General features: G+C 42.7%; 1 protein-coding gene across 7 annotated transcripts in view; it reads right to left on the reverse strand.

Annotated features, from left to right (window-relative positions):
- Positions 1-20,908, reverse strand: part of LOC138642361 (poly(rC)-binding protein 3-like) — a 1,684,203-nt gene that overhangs the window by 105,659 nt on the left and 1,557,636 nt on the right. For all 7 annotated transcript variants that reach the window (XM_069730482.1, XM_069730484.1, XM_069730483.1 and 4 more), the window contains 2 exons: positions 6,127-6,150; positions 5,997-6,029 (listed from right to left, as the gene is read on the reverse strand). In XM_069730482.1, coding sequence (XP_069586583.1) covers positions 5,997-6,029; positions 6,127-6,150 — 57 coding nt within the window. The remainder of the gene's footprint in view (positions 1-5,996; positions 6,030-6,126; positions 6,151-20,908) is intronic.

The raw sequence follows: 20,908 nt of genomic DNA on the forward strand, positions 1-20,908 counted from the left end.
CCTGGCCTCACATCAAGGATAAAAGAAAATATTGGAGTGTGGCTCAACAAGACTGGATTTTCCTTTTCTTTTTCAAAAGAAAATATGGTGCATACAAAAGAAAAATTTGCATGGTTGACATGACCCAGTCGATGCGTTTCGACAGCACTAAGCAGTCTTACTCATGACTGATTTTGATAACCTGGGACAAGGGACAATACCCCATAAAGTTCCCAGTCTATTAGTAACAGCTCACATCTGTTTGCTTAACCTTTCCTGGTGAATTTACGGGGGGAGGGGGGGGGACCCCAGAAAAAAAAATGACATAGGGCCCCCCTATAAATTTAAACTAGCAAAGGCTAGGCAGACAGCTGTAGTTTGATATTAGTAGCCTGGGAAGGGGTCAGAGATATTGCCCCCACAGGCTACCAACATCAGCCATCAGCCGCCTCAGGAATGGCACATCCATAATATACGCCAAATCTGGCACTTAGTCTCTCTCTTCCCACTTGCCCTGTGGTGGTGTCAAGTGGGGTAATATTTGTGGGGTTGATGTAGCCTTTGTATTGACCATTACTAATCCCATAGTATATTGTAAAAAAGACACAGCATGAATAAAGTCCTTTATTTGAAATAAAAATACACACTCAGTTTTACAGATTTATTTAAAAATAAGAAACTGTTATTCTCACCTTATACCCAATCCATTGAAGCCATTGTCACCTGTAAAAAATCAAAATCAAATATATCCCTCACCAGTCCGACGTTATGATAAGCCATACTGTCCTACATAATCCATTTCTGTGATATGTGGCTAACAACCTGGACGGTGGCATGATGTGACCATCCAGGATGAAAACTATGATAAAATGAGGTGCTGCAAGCGCAGCTTCGGTGATGGGCAGTGGCATCATAGAGTTCACTGTCAGTAATTGAAGCTGCATTCACACACTTCACTGTGAGTAACTCAATGAACTTCATTGACCTCAAGGAGATCACTGCGAGCACCATGAGAAAATTCTGATGTTTATGTGATAGATTACTATAGGGTCATAAATGGTGAGTCTACGGTGAGCGGGGTGCCAGATTGCGCATTTAGGGTGCCAACCTCCTCTGCGAGACAGGGTAAGGTTTAGATCCTTATCAGGGTGACTACGCTTGCCCCATCTGTAGCATCCCTGATAAAGACAGTGAGTCCCCGTTTTTATCTAATTAATAAAGTTTTTGTGAATAATAGGAGGGTGTTTTTTTAGCTGACATTCCTACAATTTGACATCTGCTTTGTTATCGTCATTTTTGGCTTTCTTCATATATGCATTAATACGAAGTGCTGATGGCGCTCCCTCTTTCATACACAGCGGTCATGTGATCATTGTGTATAGGGAGGAGATGTTGGGGTATAGGAGACGCAGAGAGCTCTGCTACGCAGCCAGAAAGCAGCATTTCCCTTGTAATTTGGGGTAATATGCCATCCCCAGTTACAAGGGAAATAAGAAGAAAATAAGAATATTTAAAGCACCACTCCAGCTTTTCTTTTCATTGCACTGATAGAGTGGTGCTTTAAATGTAATCTCCCTGCCACCTGTCTCATACTAGTCTGTTGCCCCCTTCATCCTTTTCCAGCATTGCTCCCATCGGTCTGACGAAAAGTGACCTGCTGGCAGCTCTAGTGTTTCATGGAGTGAGCCGGAGGTCACTTTTCAATACTTCTCTGTGAGAGCCTTGTTATTGCTCTCATAGACTTGCACTGAGCTCTTGTGACGTAAATTCTTACACAAGACGGCACTACAGGAAGCGGAGTGGCGTCGATTAAAGGGGAAGCCGTCAGAAGGTGAGTATAAGAACAAGGGCAGGGGGCCTACCTTTAAAGCGCCACTCCCCCGCATTAAGTATTAAATCACTTCAAAGGTATTTTATGACCTTATGAGGAGAACAATGTGTCATATACATGAAAAATAAAATAAATAGTGGGTAATAATTAAATAGGAAATAAATTATTAAATTGAAACTGTGTGGTGTTACGTGAAAAAACTGAAGGATCTCCACAAGCCTATATCCACAGTGGATCTGTGGTTATTTCTTCAAGATGTATAACCATGTATAAGTATATAAGGGGACAATACAAATATCTCGCTGAGGATCTGTTTATACCAAGGAAGGTGACGGGCACAAGGGGGCATTCTTTGCGTCTGGAGGAGAGAAGGTTTTTCCACCAACATAGAAGAGGATTCTTTACTGTTAGGGCAGTGAGAATCTGGAATTGCTTGCCTGAGGAGGTGGTGATGGCGAACTCAGTCGAGGAGTTCAAGAGAGGCCTGGATGTCTTCCTGGAGCAGAACAATATTGTGTCATACAATTATTAGGTTCTGTAGAAGGACGTAGATCTGGGGATTTATTATGATGGAATATAGGCTGAACTGGATGGACAAATGTATTTTTTCGGCCTTACTAACTATGTTACTATGTTACTATGTTTGCAACAACCTCCCTGCCAAATTCCTTCTAAAACAGTGCAAGCTTATCTAGAGTACTTGGAATTAATGCTGTTTTAAAGGCAAAAGGTGGCCACATCAAATTTTGATTTGATATAGTTTTCTCTTTAAGTCATTGACTTTACAGTTTGTTAGTTATTTTTTTCTATACTTGAATGCATTCTAACACTTTTCTTAAAACATTTGCACAATAATTCATATATACTGTGTATATACATAATGGATCAAATGTGAAACCATTGGTATGGCCATTTCTCCAAAGTGTCTCAGGAGCCATTTTTTAACACGACAATACCAGGGCACAAGTCGCTTGTGTTACTGTAAGCAGCCTGCAGCCCTAAACTATCTGCCATGACCTGCAGCGTCTACTGACTTGTCTCCCATTGAGCACATCTGGGACGTCATTGGTTGGCAATTGCACAGGGAGCCACCAGCAGCGAATCTTAACAATTTGCAATCACAAGTGCATTTAGTGAAATAGAATACTCCTCCAATAACCACTGATAACCTCACTGGTGGCAGGCACGGTACTGACTAAGGAACGTGCCTCTGACTGCGGAGTCCCTATAAAAATAACTAGAAGAGATAAGTGTCGTGCCCAATCCCCCCTCCCACTACTCCCCCAGGTAATGCACTAATTGGGATGCCCAACTGACCAATGGGTTAAAGGGGAAGGGAAGTCCGGCCACACCCACATGGGTTAAATTCTGATGTCAGGGGTCAGTGCCTTCCTCTTTCCTCCGGCTGACCCCTAGAAGCAGTTGTTGCCCCACCCTCCTACCCTTATATATTCATTGATGTTTTGCACTGCCAGAAAAAAATGTATATATATTAAAAAAAAATCTATTTTAAGTCATAGCAGAAATGTAGAGATGGGCAAAGGTTCGTAACCCTCATTGGCCTGCTCGCCTGTCGGTCACAGACAGGGCCTTCGGCTATGAGCCCGTTACGAAATTTAATTGCCTTTCTCTGCATATTTAATTAATAAACTGTGACCGACCTGTTCAACCCATCTAGGCCTGTCAGTGCTTCATTACGGGATTAGTGGGAGAGGGGAAGGCACAGTTTACGACACACGGGTCTCCACAGTCTAACATGACAAGGTGTGTGAGTGCGAGTAGCTCTGCGCATGGCATTCAGACCTGCTACTGAATAAATCGAGTTGCTTTGGAAATTGTGTTTCCATTTCTTCATCATTTGCACATCAAGATTCTGTGATTTCCTTAATTCCATGACTTTTCCTTCTTGGTGTTGTGAGTTGATTGTTGACGAATATATATTTTATTATTGTATACATTTATATATAATAAACGTTGTGTATAAATAATGTTTCAGTTGTTATAGAGAATAAATGCCTCAATAAATCATCTCCTTGGAAATGAAATGACTAACTGATCTGACAACACATACTGTAACTGCACATGAAAGGATGTACCGTATATATTCGAGTATAAGCCAAGATTTTCAGCCCACTTTTTTGGGCTTTTGGGATGAAAGTCCCCCTCTCGGCTTATACTCGAGTCATACCCAGGGGTTGGCAGGGGAGGGGGAGTGGGGGCTGTCTAATTATACTCACCTACTCCTGGCGCGGTCCCTGCACGTCCCTGCTTCTCCCAGCGCTGCAGCTACTTCCTGTAGTGAGCGGTCACATGGTACCGCTCATTACAGTAATGAATATGCTGCTCCACCTCCCATAGAGGTGGAGCAGCATATTCATTACTGTAATGAGCGGTAATGGTGACCGCTCACTACAGGAAGAAAATGCGGCGCCGGGGAACAGACGTGCAGCGACGGCGCCAGGAACAGGTAAGTATGACGGGGCAGTGCGCGATATTCACCTGCTCCTCGTTCCACCGTTGCTGTGTCTTCCGCAGTGATGCTCAGGTCAGAGGGCGCGGTGACGTGATTAATGCGCGCTGCCCTCTTCCTGAACGTTGGCGCAGAGGATGGGAAGACACAGCGGCGGTCAGCGGTGGAACGGGAAAGGTGAGTATAGCAAGTGCCAGGGGCCTGAGAGGTGAGTATGTAATTTTTTTATTTTTTTAATCGCAGCAACAGCATATGGGGCAAATATCTGTATGGAACATCTTATGTGGCTATGTGCAGCATTATATGGGGGCAAATATCTGTATGGGGCATCTTATGTGGCCATGTGCAGCATGATATGGGGGCAAATATCTGTATGGGGCATCTGTATGGGGCCATGTGCAGCATGATATGGGGGCAAATATCTGTATGGGGCATTGTGCAGCATTATATGGGGCAAATATCTGTATGGAGCATCTTATGGGGTCATAATCAACATTTGTGGAGCATTATATGGGGCAAATATCTGTATGGAGCATCTTATGTGGCCATGTGCAGCATTATATGGGGGCAAATGTCTGTATGGAGCATCTTATGTGGCCATGTGCAGCATTATATGGGGCAAAAATCTTTATGGGGCATCTTATGTGGCCATGTGCAGCATTATATGGGGGCAAATATCTGTATGGAGCATCTTATGGGGTCATATTCAACATTTGTGGAGCATTATATGGGGCAAATGTCTGTATGGAGCATCTTATGTAGCCATGTGCAGCATTATATGGGGGCAAATGTCTGTATGGAGCATCTTATGTGGCCATGTGCAGCATTATATGGGGCAAATATCTGTATGAAGCATCTTATGGGGCCATGTGCAGCATTATATGGGGCAATTATCTGTATGGAGCATCTTATGGGGCCATAATCCACATTTGTGCAGCATTATATGTGGCATATTTTAATATGGAGCATCTTATGGGGCCATCATAAACTGTATGGAGCATTATATGGGGTTCCTGATTCAATATGGATATTCAAAAACACTTAAAGGGACTCTGTCACCTGAATTTGGAGGGAACAATCTTCAGCCATAGGGGCGGGGTTTTTGGGTGTTTGATTCACCCTTTCCGTACCCGCTGGCTGCATGCTGGCTGCAATATTGGATTGAAGTTCATTCTCTGTCCTCCGTAGTACATGCAGCAATCTTGCCTTGCGCAGGCGTGTACTATGGAGGACAGAGAATGAACTTCAATCCAATATTGCAGCCAGCATGCAGCCAGCGGGTAAGGAAAGGGTGAATCAAACACCCAAAAACCCCCGCCCCTATGGCTGAAGATTGTTCCCTCCAAATTCAGGTGACAGAGTCCCTTTAAACTACTGATGTCTCAATTAATTTTACTTTTATTGGTATCTATTTTTATTTTTGAAATTTACCAGTAGCTGCTGCATTTTCCACCATGGGCTTATACTCTAGTCATTAAGTTTTCCCAGTTTTTTTTTGCAAAATTAGGGGGGTCAGCTTATACTTAGGTTAGCTTATACTCGAGTATATACGGTAGATGTCAGTACAAGGGTGAGAGATCTCAGCTGAAAAAATATTTTCATCCGCTGAGTGACACTATTACTCTTTCCTAGAGCAGCATGAAATATTTCGATGGAACGTAAATATTCTTTTCTGACAGAAATTGAGAAGGATACTCTGACATTTCATATTCTTACCTCCTCTCTCATCTTCTTAACCGTTTCACCTTTCTGTTATGAAAACAAAATCACAAAAGAGAAACGTTTATGGCGAGCGGAGCTTGGAATTGCATTGAACAATGGCAAAATAAAATGATTAGGTACTGACCTTCCCAATGATGCTTCCAACCTCCTGAAAGAAACATAAGAAAATGTTGATGATTGATACAATTAATTAAAATAAGACTCTATTTCACTGGGATTGTGTGCTGACATCTCCAGAACCACCAGTGAATTTAGGCAGTTGTGTCTATTCTACACTACATACTATACTAGAAAAGTCAACTGGGTATGGAAAAGTGAAATATCGAAACACTGGCGCTCTCCCTAAAACGCAATACTCCTCAGCTGCTGGGATCAAAGCGGGTAGTGCCCACCCATGTACATAATATAAAATCAAATGGGTAGAAACCGCGCTTGGGGAGAAAAAAATGATAATAATGGAAAAGTCCAAAGACAAATGTCCCAAGAAGAGTAACAGTACTACTCCACTAGAGAACAGTAGTAACATAGTAACATAGTTAGTAAGGCCGAAAAAAGACATTTGTCCATCCAGTTCAGCCTATATTCCATCATAATAAATCCCCAGATCTACGTCCTTCTACAGAACCTAATTGTATGATACAATATTGTTCTGCTCCAGGAAGACATCCAGGCCTCTCTTGAACCCCTCGACTGAGTTCGCCATCACCACCTCCTCAGGCAAGCAATTCCAGATTCTCACTGCCCTAACAGTAAAGAATCCTCTTCTATGTTGGTGGAAAAACCTTCTCTCCTCCAGACGCAAAGAATGCCCCTTGTGCCCGTCACCTTCCTTGGTATAAACAGATCCTCAGCGAGATATTTGTATTGTCCCCTTATATACTTATACATGGTTATTAGATCGCCCCTCAGTCGTCTTTTTTCTAGACTAAATAATCCTAATTTCGCTAATCTATCTGGGTATTGTAGTTCTCCCATCCCCTTTATTAATTTTGTTGCCCTCCTTTGTACTCTCTCTAGTTCCATTATATCCTTCCTGAGCACCGGTGCCCAAAACTGGACACAGTACTCCATGTGCGGTCTAACTAGGGATTTGTACAGAGGCAGTATAATGCTCTCATCATGTGTATCCAGACCTCTTTTAATGCACCCCATGATCCTGTTTGCCTTGGCAGCTGCTGCCTGGCACTGGCTGCTCCAGGTAAGTTTATCATTAACTAGGATCCCCAAGTCCTTCTCCCTGTCAGATTTACCCAGTGGTTTCCCATTCAGTGTGTAATGGTGACATTGATTCCTTCTTCCCATGTGTATAACCTTACATTTATCATTGTTAAACCTCATCTGCCACCTTTCAGCCCAAGTTTCCAACTTATCCAGATCCATCTGTAGCAGAATACTATCTTCTCTTGTATTAACTGCTTTACATAGTTTTGTATCATCTGCAAATATCGATATTTTACTGTGTAAACCTTCTACCAGATCATTAATGAATATGTTGAAGAGAACAGGTCCCAATACTGACCCCTGCGGTACCCCACTGGTCACAGCGACCCAGTTAGAGACTATACCATTTATAACCACCCTCTGCTTTCTATCACTAAGCCAGTTACTAACCCATTTACACACAATTTCCCCCAGACCAAGCATTCTCATTTTGTGTACCAACCTCTTGTGCGGCACGGTATCAAACGCTTTGGAAAAATCGAGATATACCACGTCCAATGACTCACCGTGGTCCAGCCTATAGCTTACCTCTTCATAAAAACTGATTAGATTGGTTTGACAGGAGCGATTTCTCATAAACCCATGCTGATATGGAGTTAAACAGTTATTCTCATTGAGATAATCCAGAATAACATCCCTCAGAAACCCTTCAAATATTTTACCAACAATAGAGGTTAGACTTACTGGCCTATAATTTCCAGGTTCACTTTTAGAGCCCTTTTTGAATATTGGCACCACATTTGCTATGCGCCAATCCTGCGGAACAGACCCTGTCGCTATAGAGTCCCTAAAAATAAGAAATAATGGTTTATCTATTACATTACTTAGTTCTCTTAGTACTCGTGGGTGTATGCCATCCGGACCCGGAGATTTATCTATTTTAATCTTATTTAGCCGGTTTCGCACCTCTTCTTGGGTTAGATTGGTGACCCTTAATATAGGGTTTTCATTGTTTCTTGGGATTTCACCTAGCATTTCATTTTCCACCGTGAATACCGTGGAGAAGAAGGTGTTTAATATGTTAGCTTTTTCCTCGTCATCTACAACCATTCTTTCCTCACTATTTTTTAAGGGGCCTACATTTTCAGTTTTTATTCTTTTACTATTGATATAGTTGAAGAACAGTTTGGGATTAGTTTTACTCTCCTTAGCAATGTGCTTCTCTGTTTCCTTTTTGGCAGCTTTAATTAGTTTTTTAGATAAAGTATTTTTCTCCCTATAGTTTTTTAGAGCTTCAATGGTGCCATCCTGCTTTAGTAGTGCAAATGCTTTCTTTTTACTGTTAAGTAGCGACAGTCAAATAGTAGAAATACAATCATTTAATGAATTGCCCACTTCCTAGACCCGCAATCATATCACCGAAAAGACAACTGTAACTGTCAGCTTACCTAGGTATGTGAAGTGCTGCGGCATGCTGATTACAGGCTGCAGGTACCCGGGGCTGCGACCCTGTCTTTGTCAGGCGATGAAGCACTAGTTGCGGTGCCCTACTGGAGGTATGTTCGTCTGATTGCCTGGGGTTGTGGCACTAGCTGGGGAAGAAGAGCCTAGCCTCTTCGAAACGCGTCGGTTAGTTCCCCTCTCCCCTTTTATAAGCGCCTCGGCGATCCATACTGCAAGTGACGTCACTAGTAGGAGGAGCTTACCAGCCATCTTTTTTCATTCCTCGTGGTATTCCAGGAAGTGCTACTGGCCGGAGGGCCCCTGGTCCCACAAGTGTGCTCCACCATCCGGCACAGCTAGTGCTGCAACCCCAGGCAATCAGATGAACATACCTCCAGTAGTGCACCGCAAGTAGTGCTTCATCGCCTGACACAGACAGAGTCACAGCCCCGGGTACCTGCAGCCTGTAATCAGCACGCCGCAGCACTTCACATAGCTAGGTAAGCTGACAGCTACAGTTGTCTCTTTGGTGATATGATTGTGGGTCTAGGAAGTGGGCAATTCATTAAATGATTGTATTTCTACTATTTGACTGTCGCTACTACTGTTCTCTAGTGGAGTAGTACTGTTACTCTTCTTGGGACATTTGTCTTTGGACTATTCCATTATTATCATTTTTTCTCCCCAAGCTCGGTTTCTACCCTTTTGGATATGGAAAAGTGTTTTTCTTAATTCCTCTAAACTTAGCAAAAAAAGCCTCCTGTGTGCCTGTACTGAAGGACCTCAATATCCCATCCCTTCCCCCGTCACACTCAGATAGGTGTCGGAAATACTGCTAGTCACCATTGGTCTATGGTAGCTTACTTTCTCTAGTAAAATAAAGGCTGGAGTGTTAAGGCACCTTCACATGTAATGATTTCGTTAACGATATCGTTGCTTTTTGTGACGTAGCAACGATATCATTAACAAAATCGTTATGCGTGACAGCGACCAACGATCAGGCCCTGCTGGGAGATCGTTGGTCACTGGGAATGATCAGGACCTCTTTTTGGTCGCTGATCACCCGCTGTCATCGCTGAATCGGTGTGTGTGACGCCGATCAAGCGATGTGTTCACTGGTAACCAGGGTAAATATCGGGTTACTAAGCACAGGGCCGCGCTTAGTAACCCGATATTTACCCTGGTTACCATTGTAAAAGTAAAAAAAAAAAAACAGTACATACTCACATTCCGATGTCTGTCACATCCCCCGGCGTCAGCTACCCGCACTGACTGTGTCAGCGTCGGCCGGCCGTAAAGCAGAGCACAGCGGAGACATCACCGCTGTGCTCTGCTTTACGACTGGCCGGCGCTGACAGTCAGTGCAGGGAAGCTGACACTGGGGGACGTGACAGACATCGGAATGTGAGTATGTACTGTTTTTTTTTTTAACTTTTACAATGGTAACCAGGGTAAATATCGGGTTACTAAGCGCGGCCCTGCGCTTAGTAACCCGATATTTACCCTGGTTACCCGGGGACTTCGGCATCGTTGAAGACAGTTTCAATGATGCCGAAGTCTTTCCCCTGATCGTTGGTCGCTGGAGAGAGCTGTCTGTGTGACAGCTCCCCAGCAACCACACAACGACTTACCAACGATCACGGCCAGGTCGTATCGCTGGTCGTGATCGTTGGTAAGTCGTTTAGTGTAATGGTACCTTTAATGTAAAGATACTGTAGGGCAAGGGATGCTGAGTTGATGATAGATAATTTCCGCATTGCTAATATCAATTAACAAACAAGTAATAAGGAATGTTTACTATCATACGATGACCATACAGACGTGCATGTCAGGGTGCTTTTCTCCTTATGGCTGCACCTCTGCTACTTCTTGGACGCTCACCGGCTGCTATGTGCGACCATAACCCTAATCCATTAATCACCTAGTTTAAAGACATTTAATATATTTCTGCCAGATGCTCAATTAAATCTTCCCTAGGACAGCATCTCTATGTTGGTAAAACATGAGCTTAACTGAAGCATGTCTCCAGAGACCTTCAGAAGTGGAGTCTTTCACATTAATTGGAAGTGTAGCAGTACAACTAAAGGATGAAGCCTTGCATTTTATTACATTTGTATGCTTGTCATTCTCAGAATAAACAAAACGACAAGATTAAAACACCCTATTGAACTTTGCAAAAGACGTTCAAACCTATAGAAAGGACGGAACTAATACATTTTACAACCTGTAACACGTAAGACGGTATTTATTCTTCATGCGATACGGTTGGTATATGTGCTGCACGTTTCCTTCTCAAAAATGTTATGTTGGATTATCGTTCCTGGCGATAAGTAAAGATTGAAAGACTTAAGCCGGTGTCAATTAACACTTAATGGCAGATGCTCATTATGTGTAAGTCTAAACTGATTGATGAATTAGAGTGGAAAGGATGAGGCCAGTAATAATCACAATGGCTTCCTCCATCACATTTCTCCATCACATTTCTATATTGTCGGAAAGAAGTGAGGAATCAGGACAACAAACAGTCCAACTATGAACCAGGCAAATACTTACAGTCTATAGAAACAGGAACACATGGGCTACTTGCACAATGAACAAGTCTGTAGGAAAATGTTCACACACCACCAAGAAACTTGAAGACACAAAAGTGTGTGAACATTTTCCTACAGACTTGTTCACTGTGCAAGTAGCCCATGTGTTCCTGTTTCTATAATTGTTCTCTTGTGTCTACAAGACTAGGGAGTGACCCACCACTCCTCTTGAGCTATCTGCACAAAAGCTGTTCCACTCAGCATGTCCACATAGATTTTTCCTCTCTGAACCCTGTTCACACAGGTAATATACAGATGATCAGGTTTTTAAATACATCAGACAGGGATTGCATACATCAGTTAGGACTGCTCTGATATGGGTATACCTTGACGTTTGGTGGAGCAGCTTAGTATACATTTTTTGCAAAAAAACGTATCAACCAAATACCCTGTTTTTTACATCTTTTTACTAGCACTTGCGGATTACTGTGATTTTTGGAAACTGAGTGTTTTTGGTTCTACTTTGCTCTTTTGTGTCTTCAAATACTTACAGTCTGTCTGTCTAATGGAAATATAGAAATAATGGGGGAATGTTCTTATTTTAATGCAAAGTGTACCAAATAGTCTATATATATAATTGTCTAAGGCTTTTTCCGTCTGTCTGTCTGTCTGTCTGTCCTGGAAATCCCGCGTCTCTGATTGGTCGAGGCCACCAGGCCTCGACCAATCAGTGACGGGCACAGCATGGTGACGATGATGTCATAAAGGTTGCCTCGACCAATCAGCGACGGGCACAGTATCGACGTAGATGTCATAATGGCTGCCATGGCGACGATGATGTCATAAAGGTTGCCTCGACCAATCAGCGACGGGCACAATCTGCCGCGAATTCTGGAATCATCATTGTCCATATACTACGGGGACATGCATATTCTAGAATACCCGATGCGTTAGAATCGGGCCACAATCTAGTGAATTAATAAATAGGATGGATGCACAATACCTGCCAATCATGCATTAATCCCAACAGGTACCTGTAGGACATCACCGGCATGGCTCACTTCCTAATACGGAAGTGTGGGACACTGGAATCTCCCTTCATACTATGGCCATTTTCATTTTTTTTCATCCCTTCTTCCAAGAGCATTAACTTTTTTATTTTTTCAGTCAATATAGCCATATGAGGGCTTGTTTTTTGGGGGGACGAGTTTTACTTTTGAATGGCACCACTGATTTTACCATATAGTGTACTGAAAAACGGGAAAAAAGTACGGTGATATTGCAAAAAAAAGTGCAATATGATTCCCCAAGTCAGTATGAATACACAGATACCAAACATGAATTTATTTAAGTGGTGAAAAAAAATTCCGAAATTTGTATGAAAATAAGATGTTGCCATTTTACGAGACCCTTAGCATTTCCATTTTTGGTGATCGGGGTGTGGGTGAGGGCTTATTTTTTTACATTCTAAGCTGACATTTTTATTGATACCATTTTGGGGTAGATATGATGTTTTGATCGCCTGTTATTACATTTTATTGATTTGCTGCAACAGCCAAAAAAAACGTAATTCTGGTGTTTTGATTTTTTTCCCGTTATGCCTTTTATCGATCTCATTAATGTTATATTTGATAGATCAGACATTTCTGAATGCAGCAATATCAAACACGTGCATTTTTTTAAATTGCTTTATTTTCTGTGAGGGAAAATGGGGGTGATTTGAAATTGTGTTTTTTTTTTCATATTTTTTAAAACGTTTTTTTTCCTCCACTTTTAATTTATTTAATAGTCCCCTTAGGAGACTTGAAGCTACCATCGTCCGATCATCTGTGCTATACATAACAGCAGTAATCACAGTCTCCTATGAATGCTGGCCGGCATCAAAGGCAAGGACACGACATATGACGTAATCAAATTTTCAAATTTTACTATAGGACAATGGTGATTATTGGGAGTATGTCGCGGGATAGTTACCAAATCTAGAATGATTCCTGCTAAATTTTCAAAGACTAATTAGTTACAATAAAAAAGTACGCTTAACATACACATATCATTAATAATAATGAGCGCAAGTGATCGTTGCCCTAACATACACAGGCAATCTCCACATGTTTTGTGGGGGTTTATCAGCGGGGACTTGAACATGTCACTCGAGCACCCATGATACTCTATACATACCCGAGCACCCTAGGCAAAATTGAGTAATGAGCACTTGTGCTCATCTCTAATCATTAACACTAGTGATGAGTGAGTATACTCGTTACTCAAGTTTCTCCGAGCATACTCGGGTGGTCTCCGAGTAGTTCGGCATGCTCAGATTTAGTTTATGTCGAGGCAGCTGCATGATTTGCGGCTGCTAGACAGCTTGAAAACGTGGGGATTCCCTAACAAACAGGAAATTCTCACATCTATTCAAGATGTCTATCAGCCGCAAATCATGCAGCTGAGGCGATGAAAACTAAATCTATGAGCACACCAAAATACTAGGAGAGCACCCAAGCGTGCTCGGGAAATCTCGAGTAACGAGTATACTCACTCATCACTAATTAACATGTCTGCAGTGGAGTATAAGATGCATCTAAGTTATGGATTGAAAAAAAAAAAAGAAAACAAACATTTCAAACCATGTGGTGTGCTAAATGTTTAATAGAATAGGTCGATCATATTTCAACATTGGCAGTCTGTTTGCCATTATAGGGACATTTGTTACAAACACAGTCTAGGGACTCACCACTGTAATGGGGTGATCTATGGCAAGCACCCTACTATTAGAATATCTTAGACTGATGAAGTATGTATAGCTGATGCACTATTACTTGAGTATCGGTGACGAATGCACTGTAATTGGGCTATCTGAAGCTGATGCAGGACTATGTGGGTAAATTGCATCATTTAGAGTCGATGACACAGATGTTTGACAATATATTGCACAGAATATATGTGAATTGATTGACGTTTTAGTGGCAGAGACCAGAGCCCATCCCTGACACTCTAACACTTTGTGTAATAATAATAATAATCTTTATTTAGCGCTTACATATTCCACAGCGCTTTACAGTTTTTCACACATTATCATCACTGTCACCGTTGGGGCTCACAATCTAAATTCCCTATCAGTATGTCTTTGGAATAATGTGGGAGGAAACCGGAGAACTCGGAGGAAACCCACGCAAACATGGAGAGAACATACAAACTCTTTGCAGATGTTGTCCTTGGCGGGATTTGAATCCAGGACTCCAGCGCTGCAAGGCTGCTGTGCTAACCACTGCGCCTCCGTGATAGTACAGTACATTCCAAAGTCCTTGAGCCGCAGCGTCCATAGATGATAGTGCGGACTGTAGGCTATTGTCAGATGCTAGATGAGAGAAAAGATGCTATTGCCCTGAGACACCTCCTTTCCCTACCCACCATCTAAGGCTATTTTCACACTAGCGTTGTTTGCTGTACGTCGCAATGCGTCGTTTTGGAGAAAAAACGCATCCTGCAAATGTGCCCGCAGGATGCATTTTTCCTCCATAGACTTGCACTAGCAACACATTGCGACGTATGGCCACACGTCGCATCTGTCGTGCGACGGATGCGTCGTGTTTTGGCGGACCCTCGGCACAAAAAAATTACATGTAACGTTTTTTTATTCGTCGAGTCCGCCATTTTCGACCGCGCATGCGCGGCCGAAACTCCGCTCCCTCCTCCCTGGACATTACAATGGGGCAGCGGATGCGTTGAAAAACTGCATCCGCTGCCCCAGTTGTTCATTTCTTTCACAACATGGCGACTGCCCCGTACCGACGCTTGTGTGAAAGTAGCCTAAGCCATCATAGTGTCAGCAGAAACTGAAGAGAAAGAGCATGGAACAACTCTTCTTGATCCTTCTTTCCATCAGCAATCACCCTTGGCAGAAACAGAGGATAGTGATCCTTGTAATACATGTACAGCCATGGAATGTTTACCTTCACCTTGTATGATGCACTGAAATGTTATCCCTACTTTTGGGGCTAAAATGTGTATCCTATAGTCAGAAAAATATGGGTTATTTTTCTAAAACTAGGCACATTCCTTATTTTCACCTTAAATTTATAAGATGGCCTCCATTAATACGATAAAAAAAAAATCACAAATACAATATGATCATATGTGGTAAATTTGTTGTGGAATTTTCTGAACTGTCCCAACCATCTGGGGATTGTAGACATCCATGTACAAGCTTCAGAAAGAACCCAAATCTGGTGCATAAGGCCGGGGTCACACTTGCGAGTTCAATGCGAGAAACTCGGGTGAGTCTCTCGCATCAATACCCAGCACTGCCACCGGCACTCGGACCAGAGCGTGCAGCTGCATGTATTTCTATTTCTATGCAGCCGAACACTCCAGTCCCGAGTGCCGGCTGCAGAGACTTACACAAGTTTCTCGCACTGAACTCGCAAGTGTGACTCCGGCCTAATACAGATTTTCCGTTATAAAAATTCATGCAACAAATAATCTGTGAAAATATTCTTCGAAATTTAGAGAGTCATAATATGAGTCCACAGAATTCAATGTAGTATGATAGAACCATTACGCACAGAGACATAATACTGCAATGTAGATGATGCCTTACTGCAGGGGCGGACATACCGCATGTGCAGCTGGTGCAGCTGAATTGGGGCCTAGAGGTGTAGGGGGGCCCCTGCAGGATGGCTAAAACTGAAGTCAATCTGGCCTGTTTCTCTGGCCCCGAGGCCCTGGGGGGCCGCTGGCCATATTGCCTTCATGTGCCTCGGGCATGGAGCGATCCCTGCAGTTTCGCTGCCTACAGGAAAAAATGTCAGCAAGGCGGAGATGCAGGGATCGTCCTCTGCTTCCTGGTCTGCTTCCTGTCTGACAAAGCAGCGCGGCTGGATGATGTCAGCATTCAGCACACGTCTGAGTCAGAGAAAAAGTTGCCAGCAACGAAGATGCTGCAGGGAATGTGCGGAGAGGTGAGTGGTGCTGTGGCTGTGTATGTGTGTGGCTGTGTGTGTGTGGCTGCGGGGGACAGTTCATGAAAGTGAGTGGTGCAGTGTGTGTAGGTGGTGGAGAGGGCAATGATGGGGTGACAGGGAGAAGGCAATGATGGGGTGATGGAGAAGGCAATTATGAAGGTGGAGGGAGGTGAATGCAATGATGCAGGTGGTGGAATGGGCAATGATGGGGTGGGTGGGGATAGGAATGAGAGAGGTGGCGGAAAGGGCAATGATGGGGGTGATGGAGGAGAAGGCAATGATGGAGGTGGTGTAAAGGACAATGATGGGGTGGGGGAAAAGGCAATGATGGAGGTGGTGGAGAGGACAATGATGGAGGTGATGGGGAGGGCAATGATTGGGGTAGTGTAAAGCCCATTGATGGTGGTGGTGTAGAGGGCAATGATGGAGGTGGTGGAGAGCGCAATGATGGGATGCGGGGGGAGAAGGACAATGAGGGATGTGGGGAATTGGGATGGGAGGATGGGACACTTATAATGGACTTACGAACAGGGGGAGGTTGAGGAAGACGTTAAATATGGGTGTAAAATGAACTGGGTAATGGAGGAGGGTGCTAAGCCCCTGCTAGCTTCCTCCCTCATCTCACAATTCATTGTGATGCTATCGGTGTCTTAAAATTTATTAGGGATGTGGAGAGGAGGCGGTAAGGTGCATAGGATCCTTTAAAATGAACTGAAAGGTGGGAGAAGATGCTGTCAGGGACTTTTAATTAATTGGGAAGTGGCAGAGGATACTTAGTACCTGATAGCGTCTTCTCCCACTTTCAAGTTAATTTTGATGCTATCAAGTACTTATAGTGAATGATGAGGACACAGGACAGGGACTAAGGCTATGTGCACACATTCAGGATTTGCAGGAGAAAATTCTGCTGCATATCCTAATGTGTTGGCAGGAAGAAAGATGCGTAAAATAAAATTATTTTTTTTTGTTCAAATTTTGCCATGCTTTTGTTACGTATATTCTCCCAATAAAATGGGTGAAATATGCTGCAAGAATTGACATTATGCAGATTTTCATCTGCTGCAAATCTGCAAAGAACAAATAATCAACGTGTGCATGAGACTTCAAGGATCTCATTCACTTTTCCTGTGCTGTAAAACCTTGCATATATTCCGTGTGCACATAGCCTTGGGGAGAGTCACAGACTGAATGATTTATATTATTGGGAGTCAGAGATTATAGTTAATGGGGGGCACAGTGCTGCTTATCACTTTATATTTTTAATGGTGCATGGCTAATAGTATATTAATGGTGGGGTACATATATCTGTATCCAAGGCGGAGACACATGCATGTATACAATGTATGTGACGTTGTTATTTTCAGGGCTGCGACCATCATCGTGACAAGACGAGTCATGGTTGTGAGATGTCAACATGAATGTCTGACCAGATGGAGAAATAACAGGAGAAAGAGATGCTAATCAGACGAGACGTCAGCGGTAAGTGCCTGGATGTAAATATTATTCTGTATCTGCACTGTGTGATGTGGAGTGATAATTTTTTTTGTGAAATCCCTTATTCTACATTCTCACATTTGAGTGAAATGTCCAAGTGCTTCCAGGTTTTTTATTGGATTGCACTTGGACTCATAGAGCTTTACAGGTCCATTCACACATACATGAAAATCACAGATCTGAGAATGAGATCCGTGAGGGGTCAGAGAATGTCCTGTTCTGACCTGATTTTGAGGATCAGCATAGGACATGCTCAATGTGTCTGTAAAAGCGGTCAGCATACTGACACTGCACATAGATACAGGAATGTAGCCTTATAGTACTGTCCCTTAGAATACAGTGTACTCACTTATTATGTACAGCACAGTCTCTTATTATATAGTGTATTCAATTATGTATAGCACAGTGCCTTAGTATATAGTGTACTCACTTATTATGTATAGCGCCACCCTTAGCTACATAGTTTCCTCTTTTGTTATGTATAACACCAACCCTTATTAAGTACCATCTTCTCTAGTTACAGCTGTGCTCAAAATTTTATATACGCCTGCAGAATTTTTGCTTTCTCTGCCTTTTTTTCAGAGAATATGAATGATGATACCAAAACTTTTTCTACACTCATGGTGGTTGGGTGACGCCAATTATTGTCAAACTAGTGTGTTTTCTCTTTTTAAATAATAATGAAAACCCAAAACATCCAAATGACCCTGATAAAAAGTTTACATACCCCATTTCTTAATACTGTGTATTTCCCCCTCTAAAATCAATGACAGCTTGAAGTCTTTTGTGGTAGTTGTGGATGAGGTTCTTTATTTTTTCAGATGGTGAAGCTGCCCACTCTTCGTGGCAAAAAGCCTCTAGTTCTTGTAAATTCCTGGGCTGTTTAGCAAGAACTGCACGCTTGAGATCTCCTCAATGTGGCTCAATAGTATTGAGTTCAGGAGACCGAGATGGCCGCTACAGAACATTTATTTTGTTCTGCCGCAGCCAATGACAGGTTGACCTGGCCATGTGTTGTGGATCGTTGTCATGTTGGTACTTCTAAGTATGTTCCATGTGCAGCTTCCGGGCTGATGAATACAAATTTGCCTCCAGTATTTGCTGATAACATGCTGCATTCATCTTTCCTTCAACGTCGACCAAGTTTCCTGTGCCTTTGGAGCTCACACATCCCCAAAACATTAGCGTTCCACCTCCGTGCTTTGCAGTAGGAATGGTGTTCCTTTCATCATAAGCCTTGTTGAATATAATGTTTATGGTTGTGGCAGAACAGTTCAATTTTGCGCTCATCACTCCAAACTACCTTGGACCAGACGTTTTGAGGCTTATCTCTGTGCTGTTGTGTGTATTATAGGCAAGATACTTTGTGGCATTTGCACAGTAATGGCTTTCTTTTTTATCAAGTGCCTCCTTTTTGCGCATCTTGAAACAGCCACACCGCTAGTTTTCAGAGAGTCTTGTATTTTAGCTGATGTCATTTATGGTTTTTATTTGCATCCCGAACAATTTTCCAGGCAATTGTGGATGACATTTTTGTTGGTCTGCCTGACCGTGGTTTTGTTTTTACAGAGCCCCTGATTTTCCATTTGTTAATCACAGTTTGAATGCTGCTGACTGGCATTATCAATTCCTTGGATATCTTTTTGTATCCCTTTCTTGTTTTTTACAGTTCAACTACCTTTTCCCATAGATCAGTTAACAATTATTTTGCTTTCCCCATGATTTACAATCCAGAAATGTCAGTGGCTGGAGGAAAGATGCAAGAGTCTGTCTGGATCCCAGAAACTCACTCAGCTTTTATGTACACACACTAATTACAAGCAAACAGGTCACAGGTGAGGATATTACCTTTAGTAGCCATTCAAACCCATTTGTCAACTTCTGTGCATGTCATCAGGCCAAAATCACCAGAGTATGTGAACTTTTGATCAGGGTCATTTGGATGTTTTGTGTTGTCATTATGATTTAAAAAGAGAAAACACAGTAGTTTGACAATAAATGGTTTCGCCCAACCACTAACAATAAGTGGAGAAAAAGTTTTGGTGTTATCATTTATATTCTCTGAATAAAGGCCAAGAAAGCAAAAATTCTGCTGGGGTATGTACACTTTTGAGCACATCTGTATACTGGTGCTTCTCACAAAATTAGAGTACCTTCAAAATATTAATGTATGTCAGTTCTTGAATGCAAAAGGTGAAACTCATATATTATATAGAGTCATTACAAACAGAGTGATCTATTTTAAGTGTTTATTTCTGTTAATGCTGATGATTATGGCTTACAACCAATGAAAACCCAAAAGTCGTTATCTCAGTAAATTAGAATAATTAACAAAAAACACCTGCAAAGGCTTCCTAAGCATTTAAAAAGATGCCTTAATCTGTTTCAGTAGGCTCAACAATCATGGCCAGTTGATTTGACTGATATCCAAAAGGCAGTCATTGACACACTCCACAAGGAGGGTAAGCCACAGCCACAAAAGGTCATTGCTAAAGAAACTGGCTGTTCACAGAGTGCTGCATCCAAGCATATTAATGGTAAGTTGAGTGAAAGGAATAAGTGTGATAGAAAAAGGTGTTCAAGCCACCAGGATAACCGCAGCCTTGAAAGGATTGTTTAGAAAAGGCCATTCAAAAATTTGGGGGAGATTCACAAGGAGTGGTCTGCTGCTGGAGCCATTTCTTTAAGAGCCACCACACACAGATGTATCCAGGGCATGGGCTACAAGTGTCACATTCCTTGTGTCAAGCCACTCATGACCAATGGGCAAAGACCACCTGAGCCAAAGAGAAAAAGACCAGGACTTTTGCTCAGTGATCCAAGGTGTTGATTTCAGATGAAAGTAAATTTTGCATTTCATCTGGAAATCAAGGTCTGAGAGTCTGGAGGAAGAGTGGAGAGGCACACAATCCAAGCTGCTTGATGTCTAGTTTAAAGTTTCCAATATTAGTGATGGTTTGGGGAGCCATGTCATCTGCTTGTATAGGTCCACTGTGTTTTATCAAGACTAAAGTCAGCGCAGTTGTATACCAGGAAATTTTAGAGCAGGATTTGGCACCTGTCCACTTCCAAAAGTACCAATACCTGGTTTAACCCCTTCCCGACCTGTGACACAGCGTATGCGTCATGAAAGTCGGTGCCAATCCGACCTGTGACGCATATGCTGTGTCACAGAAGGATTGCGTTCCTGCGGGCCGGGTGACCGGGGTTAATGAAAGTTCACCCGGCCCGCAGGTGCAGGGGGACCTATACTTGACCCCAGGGGGGGTGGCTTTGCCCCCCCGGGTCTACGATCACCGCTGCTGACCTTTTTTTC

Source organism: Ranitomeya imitator, chromosome 6 (genome assembly GCF_032444005.1).
Source record: "Ranitomeya imitator isolate aRanImi1 chromosome 6, aRanImi1.pri, whole genome shotgun sequence".
NCBI lineage: Eukaryota > Metazoa > Chordata > Amphibia > Anura > Dendrobatidae > Ranitomeya > Ranitomeya imitator.